Below are 22510 nucleotides of genomic sequence, written 5' to 3'. Positions count from 1 at the left end.
GAAGATCTTACAATGCACATGCACAGGAAGTCCGTTAACAGACTGTTAATACTTTACTGCTCTTGTTGTGTTTGGTTTTTTCAAAGTAGGTTAACAAGCTCCCAAGGAACCCACTAACCTAGATTAAAAACTGAATAAAACAATGTTTTGGAAAGAGACTTTCTCCTTTATGCACCAAGATTATGAACTCCCTATACTTCCCTCATCTCTGGGGAAATTTCTGATTTCTCTATCTCCTTTAACTTCTGCTTATCCCGTACATTAAGGTGCTTTGCTTCTTGGGGCTTCACAGCAAATTACAGTAGCTTCAGCTGATTTCCCCAGGGCATGCAGTCAGACAATGAGATGAAGATGCTGCAAGCTTCAGGTTTTGCTGCTACAGGAAAAGGAAATCCCCATGATTTCACCATATAGCAATGTAAGCTACAGGAATGAAAATTAATCCAGAAATAAACTAAGAAATTCTAACCTTTCCAATGTACCTTTGCTGCCTCTTCTTCATGAAGTCCACACTATAACATTCCTTCAGTTTGTAAAGCACACACAGGTCTATGTATGTGTTTACATACAGCAGCAAACCAAAATAGTTTAGAAGATGCACACAAGCCAGGATCTGTTCAGGCAAGTTTCCTGAAGCATTTCAGTATGACAATAGAAGGATGTTTCCACCATGCAAGTGAACCTCTACAAACTTCACTCCCAAAAAACAAATTCAGTTTTGAAAATGAATAATTAGTAGAAAAAAATTTAAGCACCTGAATGATGTAAAAAAAAACTCCAGTCAAATCACTTTTTCCTCTCTGAGTCTCAAGAACTAATTATTTTCAATATTTTTATTATTGCCATAGTAGCCAATTACCCCATCCACCTCCAGAGAAAAATAGGCAAGTAGAGAAATTTTTTCTACCTAAATTACATCTCTCTGACTACTAAGGAAAGAATCAGAAACAAACTTAAGCACAGCACTAGAGACTGCTTCCTTCTGACTACCTCTCAATAAAGAAAGCATGCAGGTAATAAAGTTACACAGTAAAAATTCTGCATCCAAAACATAATAGCTCCCAGATGAAAAAAAAATCAGAAACTTCTGTATTTGTGCAGGGAAATGCAGCTTTCAGTAGTTTACCCTCCTTTTCACAAGAGGAGGTAAGAAAAAAAAATTCCCTCTGCAGGTAGGAATTGGGGCACTTAGGCAAGCACAAGTAATCAGCACCAGCTGTCAGCAGCCACAGTAATTCTCACATCCTGTTTCCAAACCATCTTTGTAATTCCCACGGAGATGAGGCACAGGAGGCTTAATGTGATGCTGGGCTCAGATGAGAAGGCTCCCAATGGGGCAGCAAGGGGAAAAGAAAAGCCATGTGAAGAAGCATTGCAGGGCAGGACAGACCCATCATAACCATCCCGCTCCCGCTCCCCAGGCTTACTCCTTCTGCCCAGCTCAAGGCTTGTGTGTTATCAGATCTGTTTGCTCTCAGAACTAAGCTAAGGGCAAAGACTGGAGATAAATGAGAAAAGCATTTGTGGCTGACTGCTGCCATCAGAAAACGGTGCTGTTCCACATGTTTATATAAAGTCTTGTGATCTTTCTGGCTGGCATGGTACTGAAAGCTGTAACCACATTAACACATACCAAAGGAAGGAAGTGTTTCACTGGTAGATGTCCAAGCATTTTAACTTAGACGATCAGAGGAAACAAAATGCATATTTAAAAAATAATCTGTGATGGTATTTACCCAACCCTTCAAAACAGAAGGCCTGATATTAACAGAAACCGCAGAGCTGTGGCTATAGTTTTGAAGAGCTTCATTATTTATCTGATTTCAAGACATAAGGGTAGAATATTTATTGTTCCATAGCAACACATTAACAAACCTTTGGCTTTAAATCTCCCTCACCTCTTTCCTTGCCTTGGTGCAAATTAGCACTCCAAGACTGCTTACATTTACAAATTTTGTAATGGACCACTGTCCCTTGCCTTAAAAAATTAATTACAAAATATACAACAAAACAATTAATAAACATTTAATTTTTTGTGTGAAAGCAATGAGAAGTAAATTCATCTTAGAGACAGGATTAGGAGAAAGAGATGCAAGAAGGTATTTTGTACTTGCATATGCTGAGCACAGGTTTTTTGGTTTTCCTAATAAATCAATATTAACATTAAATTGAGAAAATTGTAAGACACAAGTAATAAAGAACTATTTCACATGCAGGAGAAAAAAGTAATGTTTTAGTAGTCTGCCCTAATTACACTTTGGTATTTCCTAAAGCAAAAACCAAAATTAACTTCAATGCTCTTGCTTCCATTTGAGTTAAGCTTACCTTTGCTCTTGTGGATGCTCTTCCACATCCTCCTCCGAATCACCCTGACAAACAGAGAAAATACTGTGTAAGAATCTCAGAACTGCAACATGCTACACTGGACATATATACCACTTTAACTCCACCACAGATGGATTTTCATGTGACTTGTTAGCAAAACAAATTCAGAAACTTAAAATTCCTTTAACTCCTTTACAAGTCAGGTAAGGTGGTTGATGGACATCCCATTTCAGGTTTCAGGTCATCTTGCAAAAGATAAATGGTGACTTAACCTAGGTACTCTGCTGTTTCTTCCCAAATGCTGACTGAACCGACTCATTTATGCATCTGTACTAAATCCTCTCACAGACAGAATTCCAATCTAAAGCCAACAATTACCCTGAAACTACAGAAAGACTATTTCCTCTACTTTCAAATTTTCTGCCCCATCAGTAAATTTCAATAGCCAGTACCCGGGGAAATAGGATGCAGAATGCCTTGAAATGCAGATCACCTGTCAATGCCAAAAGCAAAGGCAAAGTACCACATTCCAACTGGCACAGTGAGGTCCCAAACCCAGATCTTATCACTGATTAGCAGAATGTACAGAAAGCAGAGAGAGCAGAAGCTCTGAACAGATCCTCTTAGCTCAGTTTCTGCACTCAGGTAATTTTCAAGACATGCAGCTGAATTGTGTCAGCTTGCAGTTCACCACAAACCACTTTGAGCTGTCTACAGAAATGAACTCAAGTGTTGGTTCAATGAGCTCCCTGCAGGAAATCCATTTAAAACAAGGAGGTAGCTACTCTGAACTGGCCAAGATCTCCAGGAAAGCTTTAGGTACAACTCAAAATGAAGTGTGTTACAGCCACTCAACCCCTGCTGATGAAACCAGGGACAACTTTAGGGCAATTAACATTTTTCAGGAGGAGGTCACAGTCATCCTGCCAGGAACAGCTGGTGAGTTTTCCCAGCTTCTGCTTCTGCAGGTGATGGCTCTACAAGACACGAACTAGAGACCTTGGCAATGAAAAGGTAAGGGGAAAAAATCTTTTAAAATTAAAAGGCTGTACTTTCCACCACCCCTCCTACATGTTTCCCACGTAAGCATATCACGGAACAGGCCCCAAGCCACCAGCTTTGACTTTACCTATTTTCACTACATACTGGAAAAAAAAAAAACCACCTGTAAACACAAAACATCTTTCTACAGGCTTCAAATGCTTAAGCACATCAGGCAGTCTACCTGCCTACTGAATGGGACAGGCAGCAGGATTTCTGAAGACCTGAGCTTCATGAAGTGAGGAAAAACAACAACCACACTATGGCAGCAAATATGCTGAATGCTAACATTAATGCTAATAATTATTGTGTCTAAAATAATGACCTTATGGATAATACTAATACAGATCTTGCCAAAAGCTACCAGATACATCTGAACTTCCATCTTTTGTCACAAGCAGCTCATACAAGAGAAGCAGCCCAGCCTCCACCATAACATAACCAAATCTGGAACAAGATTGACAGGGAAGTACAAGTTAATTTGAGGACTTCACAATCTTTCTGTATGCCTGCCCAGAGGTTGGAGACACCATGCTAATTTTCCAGGATCTGCAGGACACAACAAAGCGCTTCAGTTCAGATCTACCTAAAGGTCCCAGCACCCGGCCCCCATGAAGACCCAGCCACTCCTCTAGAGACCTTGCAAAGCCTGTCTGCTAGACTTCACCAGGATGGCATGATACAAACCCATCACATTTTCCAGCTTCTCCAAGCTCCTTTTGTATTTCTAGGACCTTAGTACAATACCAAGCAGAACTAGAGGACTCCTTATCCACCTCCTCCAGAAACAGCTCCTCTGCCACGGCCAGATAGCAAGCTATCCTCATTTTAAATGGCTTAATTCCTCCTTTAAATGGCTTAGCATCTGCCAGGCATCAGAAACCTGCATCTGTGTCATTACACTGTGCTCACCCTTAACACTAGCCACCTTACTATTTCTCCTCTTCGCTTTTCACCAAGCAACAATGAAGCAAACTTCCCAGTCTACAGTGCAGCCACAGCACATCTCAACTGTGCAAGAAAAAAAAAATTAAAAACCACCTTCAACTCTGATCACACACAGACCTCAATGTCCAGCTTTCTCCTGTCTTCACTCATCTGTGTGATCCAGGCTATATGCGCATGAAGGTTTACACTGAGGATTTACAAAAAAAAAAAAAAAAAAAAAAAGGGAAAAAAAGGGAAAAACTAGTATTCTCAAACTACAGGACTACGGGGAAGGAAGGCAGCAAGACCTCCTGGAAGTTAAAATGCAGAAATGCAGTTCCCAACAGTCTACCTATGAGAAGATAAAAATTCCCTTCCTCCTAACGCTATCCTGAATATGGGGCAGGTGCTTATCTTTGTTGGAAAGCCCCTCTCTTGTGTCACACAAGTCTCAAGAGCCTGAGCTGACAGCTACTGCATAATCTGCATGGCCATCCAGCCCCAAGTACTATCAGCACCATCCAGAAGCTCAGCTGGCAGTCTGGAGAAGCCTTTTAAAAGCCCAAAGAGGAACACAATTCCCACTCCAAGCCTGTCTCAGACTTTCACACAAAGTGTGTGTCTTCAGACAAGCCCTGCTTTGAAGTAGGTGACTCTGTACATCTAATTTGCGCACAGCCCATGGGCTCATTAATGACACACTGCAGTGCCGCCTATCTCTGATGAATATATGTAAGATCAAGGTCTTCATCAGCTTTCAAAAACAGCAGAACAATTAACCTTATAGCCCCTGAGCTGCACTGAAGAACAGAAACTGAAGACAAGCCCCTACTACTTGGGAAAAGAAAAAAATAACATCTTACAGACCTGAGCAGAGCCTTTTAATGAAAACTCAGCCAGCAGTTCTGTATTTGTCCAGTGCCTATAACAACTGTGATACAGTAAACACTGTTGTATCTTTCTCTAAACTTCAAGCACCTGAAACAATGTCACAGTAAAGTGAAACAAGAAGTTATTGTAATCTCCTTAGAATATGCAACCAAACTGAAACATTCACAAGGTGTTCCTCTAAGGAAACATCTTGCTCATCTCCGACATGTGACACACAGCAACAGCAGAAAACCCATCACATCAAGCACTGCACTGACACCAAAATACAGTTTGGTACACACTGACTTTGATGACTTGCTGTCACTTTCAGCTGTCATAACAAGAATTAAAACCTAACCTTCATTATGTCATTTTAAGGTAGTCCCTCCCTCCAAACTGAAGGGGCCAAAGGGAAGTGCTCTGCAGGTACCCAACCCGCCTGCCCCTGTCTTCAGATGCTCCCAATAACCACCTACATGGTTTCTGACAGACAGAAACACACAACTATGACTCTCTGATACCTCTTTTAAGTGGTGGAGGCCATGAACAACAATTGCCATTTGTGTTTCTTTCCTACACTTGTATGTGTATGTTTAAAACATAACTAACTGCCCTTCAGCTTTGCACTGAAGTGCTACAACCTGGCTGGAAATATCTGGACCTTTTTCAGCCTTTAGTGGTGAATGGCTTGGGTGTCAAGTCTCACATAAAGGAGCTTTTCTCTCAAGTATTTTACTTGAGTATGTATTAACAAGTTGCAAACAAACATGCAAAACCACAAAATTATAAGGGACCTATAAAAACCACAACTGCTCTAATCAAGTCTCTCACACTCAAGATTTTCCATGTCAAAATCCCACTGGTTTTCAAAGAAAAATCCAGCTGCCCTCCCAGGGACATTTGCTATGACAGGGAGGTTAAGAGCAAGGAGAAGGAGAGCAAGGGCAGTGGGTGCTCCATGGTTACTCCACGCTTCACACCACCTTCAACAAGAAAGAAGAAATGGGCACAAGGGAATACAGCCACCGCATCCGACTGGGAAAAACCAGCTGGTCTCAGAGCTAAAAAGGGAATCCAGGAAGAAACACTGAAATGCTGGAGGAAGCAGCAGACCAGTGGAAGACAGTCAGCAGGCTAGATACAGCCAGCTCCCCCTCAGCCCCAGCACACGAGCCCACGCCCCATGCACACCGTCACCAACTGCAGCGCTCCGGGCACCCCTCGGGCTCGGCTGCAGAGCAAGAGCAGTAGGTGAGCCATCCCCAAACAGCTCTGCAGCCTTCAGAGGAAGCCAGAATCAAAAGCCCACAAGCTCGAGGGGAGGAGAAAAAAGGAAAAGCACAAATATGTATAAGAGGGAAGCTGGGAGGGGGCACACGAGAAGCACAAACAATGAAAGGGAAGCAAGAGGAAACAGAAGGTAGAACAACCAAGCGGGGTGGAGGCACGGGGGCCCTGGGCGGCTGCGCTCCAGCATGCAAATTCATGCAGTTCACGTAGACAAAGCGATGCTGTGAAAGGCCTAGAAAGCAACTACAAATATTAAAACGCTTTGTATCCCCTCCCTCACCCCTTAACATGATGTCTTTATTCGCTACATGCTCCTGGAACAAAAGCATGCGCAGGCAACCGGATGGCTGAATGGGTTACCAATCCACCCAACTTTCATCCTCAAATTCTGCAGGCAGCAAGGAATGCTCAAAACTGCTCTGTCACAGGCATGCAGTTGATGATGCATGGAAAATAAGATAATAGTGTAAAGCCATGACAGAAAGAGAAAAACATCCATCAGACAGCATTGGTAACCCGCCAGAAACAGGCTAAAGGGCTGGCAGACAGGGCAACCTAATCCATTTTCCTGCTGAGAGCAGTTGGAGGGAGGTGCTTTGGCAGAGGAATATGCACAGCTCCTTCCCTGGATTTTTCACTTCTGCAGGTGAAATCCTCATTGGTGCCACACTCCCTCCAAAAAGAGGCAGGAAAAACAACATAATCAAAGGGCCAGAACAATCCTCTTCCCAAAGTCTTCATCAAGACCCATTTTCAAACATGGGAATGAAGCAACTCTTGGATATTCCCTACCAAACAACATTTATTAACCACTCAAAAGCAAGGAGGTTCTCCCTGTCACTACACCCTCACTATCACATCACCACTGCTGTGATACATGAACACTGGGCAACAATCCTCATCAAGAGTTTAACCAAAAAATTCTGTTCTTGCAAGAAAGAAAACATGGAAAACCTCCTTGTAGCAGTAGTAGGTCAGACCATTTTTTAAAGTGAAACGTGATCAACAAGCAATAAACCTCTTGCAAGTTTAAGCATCTCTCTAACAAAGGGCAGCCAGATGTTAACAGATGTAGCGACTTTCCATATCTCAGGAACTGATGCTGGCTTCTCCACTGATGCCCCTCACCATCCCAGCAGTCACCCAGGAGGGCAACGATGCTGATATGTCTTTAGGACTGCACAAACACCAGCCAGAGGATCGTGGCTGGATGGGCAGTCCTCAACTCTTTGGGCATCCAGGGAAAAGCCATGACCAGCCACTGCACACCAGTGCCACCACTCCATAAAAGAGGTGCTGAAAGGGTCCCTCACCACATCTGCAGGGACTTTGGGAAACCTCTTTTCCTCCTCACCACAACAAATGGAAAAGGTGGTTTCAAATGTGGTCACGGGGCTAAAGCCCAACAAGGGCTGGGTAAAGCCCAAATCCACATGGAAACAAAAGAGTAAGCATCAGGGCCTGTAACCAAATTTTTGTCTTAAAACCTGTTTGACAAAAGGTTAAGACAAAAACCAGTCCTTCTGTTCAGCTTGAGTAGTCACTCATGCATCAGATGCTGCTGTAGTCCTCAAGCTCAGAGGGGAAAACCCATGCAAACCAGTCAATGCACCACTAGTACTCAGAGACCAGCTCATCTGACTTTAAACCTCCTAAATCAGCAAGCCTATTGTAATTTACTTCTCACTCCATCACAACTGAAGCCAGAAGACTTCTTTCTTTCCTGCCTGTAACCTCAAGAGAAATGATGGAGGAACAGCAGCCTCAGCTTTGTCTTCACTGCTGCAAGAACTGAGCAAGACCATATGCTCAACTATGCCACATTCACGGGTCATTTATGCCTGGTTTTTCTTTAGCCAAGCTAAAGCATATTTTTATGAGGATGCTCAAGAACAACGTGTTTTCCAAGAGGACCTAATCTCCTCAGGAAGTAAACATCACGTCATCATCACTCAATTGCAGCTTCGCTATGAGAAGCAACTATAAATGACTACATTACACGGTTCTACATCTAATGCATCTTAATATCTTCACTGTAAAGAACGCAGATGCAAAAGGCTGTGCTCCTCAAACATCTCTGCACAGCGACTCTACACCTCCCCTTAGCTACTACCACATCTGCAACAGGCAAAATCTCAACAGCACAACAAATGTATCTTATAAAATCATTTGGACATACAATAGATAACACTTCATAACAGTACAAAATGCTGGGTCCTGGGAAGCAGCATCAATTATTAGCTAGCTAAGAAACAGCACTTCTGCTATTTTTCTTTACATTAATGGGTGTCAGTGGCTGAGCACTAAACAGAGAATGATATATGGGCTTAAGACAAATAAATTACCCGTTTTTGCCCCTCATATAAGATGATGTCCCTAAGGACTGCTTCTTCCCGTTTATGAGCCTGGTGCCTGGAAGTCTAGAAGGCCGAGATCAACATATGGCAGAGTCCGTCAGTGCGAGTTAAATGACTGCCTCAAATGCCATAAACTCCAGACCCCGCTTCCAGCGCCCCTCCTCGCTCACCAGCCCCGCCGGGCATTGTACCATATTGGCTCCTCTCGCCAGCACAGAATTTATCACATCTTGTTACTGCCCAACGAAAGCGGCTAAACAAGACCAAAAAAAATGCGCTAGAATGAGAGGAACGGCACCATAAATGATGTGTCATTTGAGGGGGGAAAAATGGCTTCACCTGAGCAGGCCTGAGATATAAATATATGCATATTCACGACCGGCCCGTCTGGTGCGTTCCGACCACAAATGCACTAGTTTGAAATAAATAAATAATTAAAATGGTGGGGGGGGGACCCCAAACAGAAAATAAATGAAGCCGAACAACCACGCCGCTGGCGCAGGCTGGGGGGCCGGGGGGCCGGGGCTGCGCCGTGACAGCAGCAGCGGGCGAGGCCGCCCCCGCCCCGCCGGCCCCGCGCCCGCCCGCCGGGCCCCAACACCCCCGCACAGCCCGCAACGGCCCCGGCCCCTCCGCCGCCCCCACCCCCCGCGCCCCCTCACCTGGGCGGGCAGCAGGAGCTCCCCTTCCTCGGCTTGCCACAGCTCCACCACGCCGGGGATGGGCTCGATGGCTGCGGGGGCAGAGAGAGAGAAAGCGCGGATGGGCAGGGGGCGGGCGGGCGGCCGGAGCCCGCAGGCGGCGGCCCGGGGCTCCCCGCGCCGGGGCGGGCCAGCAGAGACGCGTGGCCCGGCGGGTGCCGCGGGGCCGGGAGGAAGGGAACCGGAGTCGGGGGCAGAGATGAGCCGCGTCCCGGCCCCCTTTGTGTCCCCGGGCTGCCACCGCGGCAGCCGCCCGAGGGACGGCGACGGCGGCTCCGCTCTCAAGCCCGGAGCGGGCAGTGCCGGCATCCCCGCCCCGCTTTGCCCCGCCGGTGCTCTCACCTTGTCCCTGCGCCTCCCCGGGCCGAAAGCAGGGCAGGAGGACGTGGAAGACGCCGAGCAGGAGGTTCATGGCCGCGGCCGCGCGGCAGTAGCCGCCGTGCTGCGGGAAGCGCAGCCCCGCCATGCCGAGCCGCGCCGCGCCGAGCTGCGGCTGGGGCGGGGCGGGCGGCGGCGGGGGCGGCTCCGCGGCACCGGGCACCGCCCCCGCCCGCAGCGCGGCTGCGCCCGCCCCGCCCCGCCCCAGCCGCGCACATGGCCCGGCAGCAGCGCGGCCGGCCCGCCGCTCCTGGAGGCGCCCCAGCCAAGTCCCCCGCAAAGCAAGAGGGAGGCGGGAGAGGCGTTGTGGGAAAGACGGATCGGTTTTGTGTAGCTCGGCCGTGCGGTCGGACGGCGAGCTGCCCTACAGCCCGCCCGCCCTTAGGCCCGTGTGAGATGTCACCGCGCCGGGGTCCGGGGCTCCCCGGTGATTTTTAGAAACAAAAAAGCACGAGAAGTGCGAAGGGAAGAAACTAGGATGCCGCGCGGAGGGGGAGGGGAGAGCGCAGCGAGGAAGGCGGGGGCGTGTAGTAGGGGGAAGACAATCAAAGTCCCCGATCTGGTGGTCCTATTGCACAGGATCGTTAGGACCGGAAGGAATCTCTGCACATCATCGAGTCGACCCCCTGCCAAGGCAGGGTCATCTGGAGCAGGTGACACAGGAACTCCTCCAGATGGGTTTTGAAGGTCTCTAGGGAGGGCAGCCTCTTCCAGTGGCACCAGTCCGGTTAATCTGCCTCAGTATTCCTTCACTGCTTGGCAGCACTATATGTTGAGGGTCCCTGCTGCTGTTCTGACGGAGCAGTGTTTTGGTCTTAAGCAACTCTTCAGGTGCCTGTTGGATCTCTCAAGGAATTATACAGTGTTCGCAAAACAGAAGTGTAGAACAGAGCCCAGAGATAGTTGTGAGGGTCACATGGTTTTAACATGTATTTCACATTCCCTTCTAACTGCATTTTAAAGTGCTTTTAAAAAAGTCCTTTCTGCTAAAAAAAAAAAAAAAAGCCCCCTCAGATGCCTTAATTATGGGAAAAAACAGTTGTTAAACTAGTTCTGCAAACCTCAAGGAGAAAAGTAAAGCAAATACTCTGCTAACAAGGTTTGCACAGGCCCCAGATTGCATCTGGTTCTCCCCTTACCCATCACACATAGTAACTCACACAAACACTGGCAGCATGGGACTCGGTCAGCAGAGGCTCATAAATAAAGTTAAAGAAATGACAAAAACCATTTTTAGCCCTGAACTGAGACAACACATGAGGACATTTGGGACCTTGGTCCCCAGCGGTGGTGGGTCACCTACCCAGTGCCCTTTCTACTCACTGCTTGAAAAAGCTTTTCCCACCCAGAGACCATTCAGGTTTGACTGGAGATGCAGGTGGGTCTCCACAAAAGAAGTGCCCACTCTCTTCTTAAAGGAGAAGACTTTGGCATTTGATGTTGCACAACCACCAAAGTACAGCGGGCAACGCAGCCTTGCCTCCTGCCCATATCCTCCTCTTTCTGTCTTGTCTTCCCTCTTTTTCCTGCTCCCTAATGGTTACACAGGTCTTTTGTTTTCCACGCTGTCCCCCTGTGTCTTTAACCTCATTGCCTGGGCTTTCCCACATATGGGCAGAGGAACACTGGCACCCCTCCACCTGTGCCCCAGAGCACCCCAGGGCTTGCAGAGAAACACAGCCTTTCAAAATAGGAATGGTTGGATGTTTCTGTGTCGGCAAACATGTGTCTATGCTTGGACAGGTGCCTGAGTACCTGCTGTAGAGAAAAAGAGAGTACCTCCTCCTATATGACAACCCCACCCAGGGGCTGCATGGCACCATGAACGTGCTGTGCATTCAGTAGGGAACAGTTCCCATTGCTTCTGCAACTGGTTCCAGTTGGAGTAGTCGTTAGAGCTGTAGAGTAACATTATTTTAACTTACTAGCTTTTCTTGATGAGTTTTTAAAACATTGTGCCAGCATGAGCTGATGATTTTTTGCCTGTCTGAAAGTCAACTCCATTTTTAGTGCCTGCAGGAAGGGGTCTGGCAGGGCACAGCTTGGGGTTTAAAGGGAAACTCCTAGACAGTCTTGGTTTAACTAAGCAGGTTTAAAAATGTTAAGTGAGAGAGTTGGCCTGAGCTGCAGTCCAGGTTGGGACAAGACTCACCCTGGAAATGCTTCCCCCTTGCTCTGTGTAAAGCAAGGGACATGTTTGCAGCTTTGGAAAGGGCTGGGGAGCAGGGGAACCAAGGCTTTCTACAGTCATAGTAGAGCCACTTTTACTAAACAGCAGAACACTTTGCTTTCTGGAGGCTTTTTCAGATGCAACGGGCATGACTGGGAGGAAATCAGGGCCACGATGTGATTGCATGGGGAGCATGGATACTTGTTGTGTAACAGGCATCAGAGGGGAGCAGGCAGCCGAATTACATCACTGCTCCTGTGCCTCTGTGCATCCCTTTACCAGCAAAATATACCTGAGACTGTTCCTCAGGTGTGAGATGAGATGAGATGAGATGAGATGAGATGAGATGAGATGAGATGAGATGAGATGAGATGTGATGTACCTGATGCCATGTATGTGGAAATGCTCCATTTCAGACCAACCTCGCTCCTCTAGTCTGACTGCAGATCCACAGGTGAAAAGGAGCTTGACGTGAAAGGGGAAACAAAGGCTGCCTGGCAAGTCCCTGCTGGCCCTCTTTGATGGGCTACCATGGTACTTTTCTGTTCCTCAGAAAATACTGACTAATCTGGAGCGAATGGATTCACCCCACTCACCGGGCAAAGCAAACAATTGTTAAAACATTTGGATGAAGAACTTGTTGGATGATGCACTGGGGGGGCATGGTCCAACTTGTGAACCTGGTGCAGTACCTCCTGCTCTCTGCAAACATGACACTGCTCTTCGAAGCTCACAGACCTATTGATGATGCTGTTTTCCAGCTAGAGAAGATTTTCTTGAGGCTGTAGACACACTTAGTATTCATGCAAAACAAATCCCTGTGCTGTCATACTTTAAAATCTTTGACTTGTTTTTTCAGGAGTAGGATATGCTGCTGAAATACTTATTTTTACTGTTTGCCTTGCCCTTGAACTACAAGGAATAGGAGCTAAGTTTTACCTACAGCAGCCTGGAAATAGTGCTGTAAACTTCTGCAAATCATAAAGCACACAAAAATTAATCCAGCCCTAAATGCCATTACAAATCCCCATTACTTGCAACATGGGAATAGTTACTTACCTTTCAAAAAATGTGAGACTTTACAGAAACTCTAGGCAGAATTAATTTCTGGGGGAACTGAGCCCAGCAGAAGACTTTATAGTATGCAATCATATCATTTGCAGTCATGTATTGCACCACATGCAGTCAATGCTCCACATAAGTTGAGCATATTTAGGTATTTCAATTAGGTGCAGTTGGAGAGGCAGTATGCACTGAAGGTGGTATATTTTTCTTTTAAAAGCCCCAAGAAAGTGGTCAGCTCACTCTGCAGTGTTACCTTCACCTTGCCATCCCCAGCAAGGAAACCAGCAGTGACAAGCCCCACTGGCATGAGCTGATATGCCCACCCTGGGGTCTGCATCAGGCTCCAGTGGAGCTCAGGGCCTGTCCTCCTCCCCAGTGGCCTTCCTCCCTTGCCAAGTTCCTCTTATCAGCCCCATGGCTACACATCCCCACACCCGGGGCCAGCCCTATCAGCAAGTGCAGCACTGGGCAGTTCCCCTGATAAGGCTACAAATCCCAAAGAGAGATCGAGAGGTGATAACGCCTTGCCTTGGGCCATCTCCTCGCCCAGCTAGCTCATTCTTCCCCAAAGGACACCCAAACACCCCTGCTGGGTGATCAGAGCGTCCACCAAGGGCTCAGTCCCACACAAGGACAGCCAGGTCCTTCAAACCTGAGCACACACCTATGTGATCCCCAAAGACCAGCTCATGGCTGAATGCACAGGAAGGGGAAAAAAAATTAGCGAGAGAGAATCTGGCAGGGTACAGCCATAAAAGTCTGCTCCGTTGCCCGCCGGACAGCTGAAGATAAGCAGCCCTCCCTTTTCTCCCTGGCATTCTCCCCGCTGCCTTGCTTAGCCAGCCGGCGTTCTGGGAGCAGGCACTCTCCCTCCAGCTCAATGTTTGTGTAACTCCCAGCAGAGCGGGGCTGCGATCTCCGCCAGGGCCCCTCTGCATCATTAGAATAATAAAACAGTACGGGAACAAGAGTTTCTCTCTTCCTTCTGGTGACAATTACTGTCATGCGCTCCACCACTGCACGCTCCCCCATTCCTAGCAAAGATTCTTAGCGAAGATTATGAGTGCAGCTCGAGCTGGGCTGAGTCTAATTCTTTTAAAGACTAATTCAGCCTGATAAGAGTGTCTGGGACAAAGCCTGCCCTGGCAGCGTAATTAAAGAAGTACAAATTGTTTCTAAAACCACACGCTGGCAGAATTTTTACAATTAATGACCAGTTGTTTCTGCTGAGGCTTGTCAGGGAGGAATCGCTCTCGTCTTACGCGTCCGATCTGGGTCAGCAGCCCATCCATCGCCTCTTTGAGGACGGGAGAGTGAACAGGCAGCGGCACTGCCCCAATAAGCTGTTAATGACACCGCACTCATTACTGCGGATAACAAACATCTTGTTTCTAAGCAGAATTTTTGCCAGCTCGCTTTGACTTTCTAGGTTGTTATTAAACAGACAGAAAAATAGCGTGCTTACCTGGCCTACTTTTTTTTCATTTTCCCTCTTCTCATGCATTTTTGATAGAAAAAATCTGCATGGTAAAGGAAGCATCTATATGATCACACAGAAGGTTTGATGAACATAGAACAATATTAAGATATTTGAATGGTGCAACTTCTGAAATATTGACAAGAAAAGCATAATGGTTAAGTGATCTATTAAAAAAAAAACCCCTTGCTCTGGAATCCTAAGTATACATACATACATATATATATATATATATATATATGTATATCTCCCAAACTCCTCTGTGTACTGAAGAAGAAAGGATAGTAAATATTTTTATTTTAAAAGCACTGTTACCATTGTGGTATCAATCAAATGCTAGGTAATTAAAAAAATATGCTGATGTGCTCTGTCCTTTCCTTGCCCTGCTCTGCCTACATTTTTTAGCACATACACTGCATCCACTTGAAAGCGTGGTGGATCCTTGCACACAGCAGGATTTTGCAGTCTCCTGCGGGACCCACCATGTTACAATAGCGTTCAAAGCTTTATAAGCTTCATTTAGTTTCAGCAAGCCTGCTGGAGCATTGTCTGTGCTTAAAGAGGCATTTAAAACTAAAGCGAAGCTTTGAAAGCTTCAGAGACAATGACGCTGGACTCCCTAAACCCATGAGTTCACTGCACGGTTTGAAGTGATGGCATCATGTAGAAAACATGACACGCTGCTCTGAGAGCCTGGCAGTACCTAGGCACAAAAGAGGAGGGGGAACAGAAAATCTGGGGTGCCCATTGAGTTTCTAGCACTGAAGGTCACGCCTGGACTAAAGGGAAGAAAAGCATTCTAAATTTTTTTCTGCCTTTGAGATTTGTACCTTCACATATTCATTCTCTTGTTCTGGAATGATTTCTAAGCCATTGATATGTGTGTTTCTAAGCTGTTATGAATAAAAGAAAACAACAGCCAGAGCGCACACAATAAAAACAAGGCAGGATGCAGCAGCCATGCTTCCACAAGATGTCCAGCTTTTGGTCTAGGTGGTTTGCACATCCCTGGACTGTTCAAAAGGCAGCATTTAATGCAGAACTACACTACCTACAAGCTCAGGGAAAGAGCAGTAAAACAGGCATCAGTAAAACTGTGGTTTCCCAAACAGGCACTCATTTTTCAATGTACAACCCTGCTTGTCACCATTTCTAGGCAAGAGCATGCAGTTTGTATAACCACAGTGAGAAACTGCATTGGTAACATCTCAAGGTGAGAGGAAAAGATCCTATTGAATCCCAAAAATAAGCATCCACCCTACCCATGCCACCTCACTCAGGTGGTGAAGGTTACAGGTATTCTTGGGCTGCAGTGGCATGAAGTCCCCATTCCTGCCTTGTCAGGCTTCCCTGGCAAAACCCCCAATGCTCTTGATCACCAGGGAAAATGATGAGGAGAGGGAGACCCCCACAAAAATGGCAATGATCCATGTGAAAACAGGATGCCCGTAAGTAAGTTGAAAGGACAGTCTGTAGCAAACAGGTGTAATAAATACCAGCTTTGTAAAAAAGCCATGGTGCCTGAGCAGGTTTAGAAATAAAACAGTAAAATAGGATTTCACAGCATTACAAATGCTGTTCAGTAATGGCTGGGCACATCTCAGCAGCACTCAGAGGCATGTCATGTCTCACAGGCTGCATCTCATTCCTAAGACCACAGTACTTCATTGGGACACAGCTGCAGGCAAAGCTCGATGGGCTGGAAAAGGACATGGTGTGAGCCACGGCAGAGTTACCATGTGCCTAATTTTCAATTTTGATAGCTACAGAAGTTTTTACTGGGGGTAAAATGTAGTCTTATTTAACCTCAGTCCTCAGCCCAGTGGAGCCATTTTTCACTGCAATTGAAAATAATGAACATAAACTAGTTGGAGGCAGATAATGGGCATGGGAAATTTGAGCTCAAAGGGGTGAAGCCTGGACAAAGTGTAAAGCAACCGGAATCAGTTTAGTACCACAGCATGTCAGAAAAAAGCACAGCTGTCAAGAATGCAGCACTTCCACATGTGTGCAGATGCTCTTAAGGGAGGAAGATGCACTGATGACATTGAAAAAACATAGCACAAAAGTAAAACACATTTAAAAATACACCCAAATTGGAAACAGTACTGTTAGAAGCTTACTAAAACACGGTAAAATATTGCTGTAGCTATTTTTTTAAGTCCTGAAGTGTTACTATAACAAAAATAAACATGCTGATGAAATATAAGAGAACAGCAATGCCAAACTCCTGGAGAAGTGAATGGCAAATTTGCCAGAGCTGTGCTTCCAAGACTGCCTCCACATCCAATGGTAATGGGTCACAGATGTTCTCTTTTCACAAAAAGAAGTTGAATGTGTTTATTTCTTTCATGGTACCGGCCAGAGGGCAGTTAGGGGAGCAATTGGAAACCTGTGAGTTGCAGTTACTTGATTGAATAATCTGTTTGAAAAAAAGATGTTGCCGTGCAAAATTCTCCTCCCCCCTCCACCACCCCCCTGCCAGTTTTGACAGCACATAAGAGTTTCATTTCCATCCAAAACTGAGAGGGAAATTTAGGTAACCCAAAACAACGTAATGTACGCAGTCTGTGAAGTACCAGGGATTTTTCAGGCCACAGACATAAGGCCACCTTTTTTTTTAACATGCCCAGAGAATCCAGGGACCTGGTTGCTGCCCAGCTCAGTGCCAGGGCATCATGATGCACATGCAGGTCAGGCTCTCCAACTGCAGCCAGGTTCCCTGCCTGCTGTGTGAGAGTTGCCATGAGGAAGGATCCCCTCTGGGCATGGCTCACCTATCTGCTGAAAACGTGTGTGGCTGCAGCCACCAGCTTGTCACCAAGTGCTCTCCTCCAACACCTAGCTCTTTCCTCATTTAGGGAAAAAAAAGCCACAGTATAACAAAGGAGAAAATAAATCCCTCCCTGAGGACAAGGGGTGCTATTACAAAGCCTTCCTGATCACCCCAAAGCATTGGAATTTAACAGTATTCATGTCAAGGGTGGTTTTAATGTGGGATGAGGAGAAGCGCTGCCTTGCACCCAGGCTGCAGGGGCAGCAGTGGTGTGGGTGACAGGGTACTTAGAGCAGTACAACTCAAATGACAAGAGGACAAGAAAGCTGATGGTTCCCATACTCAACCCACAGCATGAACAGTTCTTTCTGGATACCTACACTGCAGAGCAGTAAAATCTAGGCAGGAGTGGAGCATCTCATGGCACTTCTGCAATACAGGGTACTGAAGTGCTCTCCAGAGGCCCAGCTCCATCACCACTGAAGTCAAACATCACGTGTAAATGTGGGATGCTTCTTCAAGGGTGGCAGGCATGGGTGCCCAGTTAGAGACAAGCTTTCCTCCAAGGCACAAAACAGACATGAACCCTGAGTGGTACCCACAGACAGCTCAGCCAAGGGTAGGGAGGCAATGCTGGGACAGGAGCCACATGACTCCCCTCACCTGACATGGTCTGGTTGCTGAAGGAGTCTCTGCAGAAGCCTTAGTCACGTGCAGACCCCAGAGCACCTTGGGGAGAAGAGAGGCCCAGGCTGTCCTGGGAAGAGCTGAAAGAGTAATATTTCTGTTCAATTCCTATAGCCAGGAATCAGCCTAGATATTTACAACTTTCTAATCCACTTTTGAATGCTGCCTAGAAAAGTGCTGCAGAAAATCAGGAGATCTGAAAATTTTGAGGACTTACTTTAGTTCCCAGGGAGCAATTTTAGGCTTGTTCGTTTCTTTTCACAGAACATCTGCAATTCCCTGCAACTGTAATTTCTATCATTGTCTTTCAAAAATGACACTTGTACAGCCTCCTTCCAAATAATTGCAGGAACTTTCTGTTCATTAGGGGAGCATATTTTTAATGCACAGGTCTTCACCTCACAGCAGCTCTGCCCTTTCCCCAGGGAAGTGCAAGCATTCAGCTGCTGTACTGACATCCCAAGGGCTGTGGCCCTTTGCTCACCAGCTATTCCCAGTGGTATGGCACTCACAGCTGGACAGGAAGCAGTACAGCTCCAGCACACTCTGGATGGGAACCCATGCACATCATCAGCCACAGGAGCTGGATGCCTCATTCTCTGCCTGCTGTGCCAAAAATGTACTGTGCCAGGTGCCTGAAGGCCAGAGTTGCTTTTCCAAACCTGTTGTATATGCCGAGTGATATTCAAATAAAATGCAACTATGCTGCTCCTCTACAGGCCTTGATAAAACATCAGACCTCTGAAAACACCACATCTGCCCTAGGAAATAAATTTTGGTTATTGTAATGAATTATATGTTTACATCCAAAATCTGTTTAGTTTCCAGCAAGAAATCAGAAGATGGCTAACATGAAGTACTTCCTTAGATTCTGCCACAAGAGCTATCTGGTGGCTGGATAAATGCACAAGGATATGGACTTTCTTCAGGTCACTGAAGACATCCCTACAAAGAGGTTACCAATGATAAGTTGTGTTTCTATGTAAAATTGTTAGGCCTTTAACATTCAGAACTCCAGCTTTGTTCTCAGCTTTCTGAAGCATTATTCCTTATGCTGCTGACTGCACACTTGCACTTACATGTTTTCTTATTTTTTTGGCTCAGTGGAGCAAGCAGTCAGCTTTTCCCTCATTCCTGAGGGATATCAGGTTACAACAAATGTTGTTCTGCTATTATATACTCACCCAGTGGTGTATTAAAAATGCATATTTCCATTTGATTTTTCTCCTTGCCAGAGTCAGGTTTAAGGCCACTTTTCTTCTGTCACTTGCTAGGTACTGTTAACAAGCAACTAGCTTATTCCTAGGTGTAAAAAGGCAGACAACAATACATGCCCTGTTTAACCCCACCTGGGGATATAGTCCCTGATCCAGTTCATTTAAACTAAGGAAATCTACAGTGCATCCCTGCAGCTAAACTACGTTTGAGTGTATTAATTTTTGGAGAAGTGGGAGAAAGATGTACATATGGAGGCTGCCTGGTGAAGGGCCAGCCTCCTGCAGCTGTGTGCACTCCTGCCCTGCCAATGCACAGCACACGCTCCCACTGCAGGTCCCAGAGGGTCTCCAGTCCCTGCTGGTGGGTGCCATGTCCCCCCCCTACCCTGCCCCTGGGCCACCTGGGAGCCACCTGGCAAGTGAGAGGCCATGGATGAACACTGCTGCTGAAGCTCTGGGGCACCTTGAGGGTCCTGTCACTTGCAGATTTGTTCCAACTTTGAGATCTATTCAGTCATTAAAATTGAGCAGCAAATTCAAAATAAATACAGCCAGAAATACAGAGCAGGCTTGTTAGAGCTGTGTGCTAGAGCCTGTGGGACAGGGAATTCCCTTGCCCACCACTAATATTGCTCAGTTTAGCAGCTTCATCTAAATGCCAGAAGAATGAAACCAGGAGAGAATCCCTGTGGATGGTTTAACTCCCCAGAGGCATTATCCAGCACTGCTCCAGCAGCCTGCACCACCACACAGAGCCCCTTATCTGACATGAGGAGAAGCCCAAACACCACAGTGCCAGCATCTGCCCACGTTTTCCCTTTGGTGCTTCCTGCTGTGGAGGGGTGGTCATCAAACCTCCATTCCCAGGTCAAGGTACTGACCTGGGAATGGAGTAACATGGGGTAACCCTGGTACCTTGTTCTCAGTCTCTGAGCTCTTAATGCCAGGAGCACATATGTGTGCACTCAGCAGCATGATAAAGACCCCAAAACCTTACCAACTGACTTTTTTTCCTCATTCACAATTAGGTTAAATACCTTGAATAATTAAGTAGAACTGATGCTAAGAATATTCATTTACAGATATGCTAGAAACTGGTAGCATAGGAATCTCAAGAGGCAATTTAATCATTATCATGATTCACTGAAACACCAAAAGGAGGGATGCAACCGTTTTTCATACAGCAAAAAAAGGGTGAAAGGTTCAGCCTGAAAATACATTTGTGGTCTGGTAACTGCCATGTGTAAAGAGCATGAACTAGAGGATTACACAGACAGAGTGGGACAGTAAATCATATAGATGTAAAAGCATGTTACCACTCAAGCTAGGAATTACACTGTCTGTAGCCATATTTTATTTGGTCTTAATTAAGCATATCAAGAAACAGATCACTACTCAATGCAGACTTTTGATTTGGTGCCTCGCTGCTTGGATTTGTCTGTGGCCATACAATTATGGATGATCAAAATCAATCAAATGCATTCACTAAGTAATCACCTTAGCAACAGAAAAAAAAAACCACAAAAAAAAAGTCATAGAAGAAAATGTTCTGAAATTATTTACATATTTATATTCTAATATGACATACAATAGCAAGGAGGACAGGCTGATATTTCTAAAAGGACAAATTTTTGTGCAATTAACCAGAAAAACATGAAGTAAAAAGCTAGAATCTTATATTCCCCACAATTCATAGTCCTGAGAACCAGAGGTTAGGAGTTTGCATGGACATACTCTAGCTCAACCCACAAAAGGACTCATCTAGTTTTTATGACAACTCATCAGTCTTCAGCTGGTGAATTAGGCTCTCTTCCTTAGCTTTATCCAAATCTAAGCATCCAATTCTACCCATCTGGGAAAAACTCACAATATTTTCTTTATTATACTTAGCATGACAAGCATGTGAAAACAGAGGATGCTTCATGCAACTTTCTCAAGGAAAAGAATGCAAACTCACCTCTAAGTCTCCTAGGAAACACTCTCATTCCAATCAAGAAAACATGGGGAAAAGCATAATGGATTAAATTTGAAATCTGGTTTATTTTGATTTCTGCTTTTAGTAATTGAAGGTTATGCATTCATCTTTCAAAAGCATTAAATGTGGATGAGACTGATTGTCAAACTGGAAAAGGACACAACACTACTGTCAACTCCAAAAACAGTTATTCTGAAAAAAAAATCTGCTGCTGTTGAGACCTCAAATCCTGTCCAATGTATTTTGGGTCCTAGAAACAGTAGTAAGCAAAATGACATTCATCTAGTTTGCATATTTCTGCTGTATTCAGAACCAGGTTCAACTGCTCCTGCAGAAAAGGATGATTTACAATCCTGCTGTCCTTAACAACAGAAAAATGGGAAAAAACCCCTCACAAAATCTCCCTTATTTATTTTAATCCATCTGGTAGGGAAGAGACCTGAGACTAATTTACAAAGATTTTTAGGCGCCCAGTGATTTCAGTAGAACTCCTGAAAAGCTCTGAAGAGACACAGACACCCAAATGCCTCCTGTGGCATTTAGCACAGCTATACTCTGAACCCCCAGGGATGTCCAGGCAGATGTTGAAAAATGCTCAATAACCTGCCTGGGGGCCAGGAACAAAAGATGCTGTGTTGTGCTTAAAGCATGCCAGTTGAGAAAACTGGCTTAAAGCTTCAGTTGAGAAACTGCACGGTGGGGTAAAGATCTTTCCCTAAGTTTGCAGGTAAGACAGAGGTATAAGTAAAATGTAATTAATTTCAAGAAAAAAAAATAGCAAGACTTGTTTATGGCGATCATAGAAAGATATATTCAGGCTGGTCCTTTCCATAGGCCAGGCTGCAATGCAACTGTACTTTGGGTGGCATTTGACATTTGAAGCACATTTTCCACAAAAGCTATTCAGTCTCAAAGCCACCTGATGCTGCAGAGGCTACCTTTCCCCACATCAAGCTAAAGCTAACGCTAAAGCTGCCTCTTGTGTCTCATTTTGACACCAACAGCTGTTTCTGCAGCAAGACATTACAGCACATGCAGAGTTCAAGACTTGTTTGCAGTCTCTGCATGACTGATCTCTGAGCAATCACTAGTTTTCCTCAAGAGAAGCTCCACACTGTAGCACAGATCACTGGGCTCTGCCTTGGCATCCAGGGCTCTGGCTGAAAGGCATCCTGAGGCCGAGCTGAAAAAACAAGTCAGCAATAAAATGGGAAAGGTGAGAAGCTCGATATCCAGCAGCATCCTGCATTACAC

General features: G+C 45.7%; 1 protein-coding gene across 5 annotated transcripts in view; it reads right to left on the bottom strand.

Annotated features, from left to right (window-relative positions):
- Positions 1 to 13423, bottom strand: part of TMEM131L (transmembrane 131 like) — an 84279-nt gene extending 70856 nt beyond the window's left edge. For 3 of the 5 annotated variants that reach the window (XM_054633114.2, XM_054633115.2, XM_054633116.2), the window contains exons 1-3: positions 9854 to 10016; positions 9473 to 9543; positions 2326 to 2369 (exon numbers count right to left, since the gene is read on the bottom strand). In XM_054633114.2, coding sequence (XP_054489089.2) covers positions 2326 to 2369; positions 9473 to 9543; positions 9854 to 9977 — 239 coding nt within the window. In that variant the 5' untranslated portion in view covers positions 9978 to 10016. Of the gene's footprint in view, positions 1 to 2325; positions 2370 to 9472; positions 9544 to 9853; positions 10018 to 13118 lie in introns of those variants that run through there. The other 2 variants (XM_054633122.2, XM_054633118.2) reach the window with 2 other exon arrangements.
- Positions 13424 to 22510: the final 9087 nt, after the last annotated feature.

Source organism: Agelaius phoeniceus, chromosome 4 (assembly GCF_051311805.1).
Source record: "Agelaius phoeniceus isolate bAgePho1 chromosome 4, bAgePho1.hap1, whole genome shotgun sequence".
Lineage (NCBI taxonomy): Eukaryota > Metazoa > Chordata > Aves > Passeriformes > Icteridae > Agelaius > Agelaius phoeniceus.
Note: the sequence above shows the minus strand (reverse complement) of the source record. Positions and strands in the feature narration are given on the sequence as shown.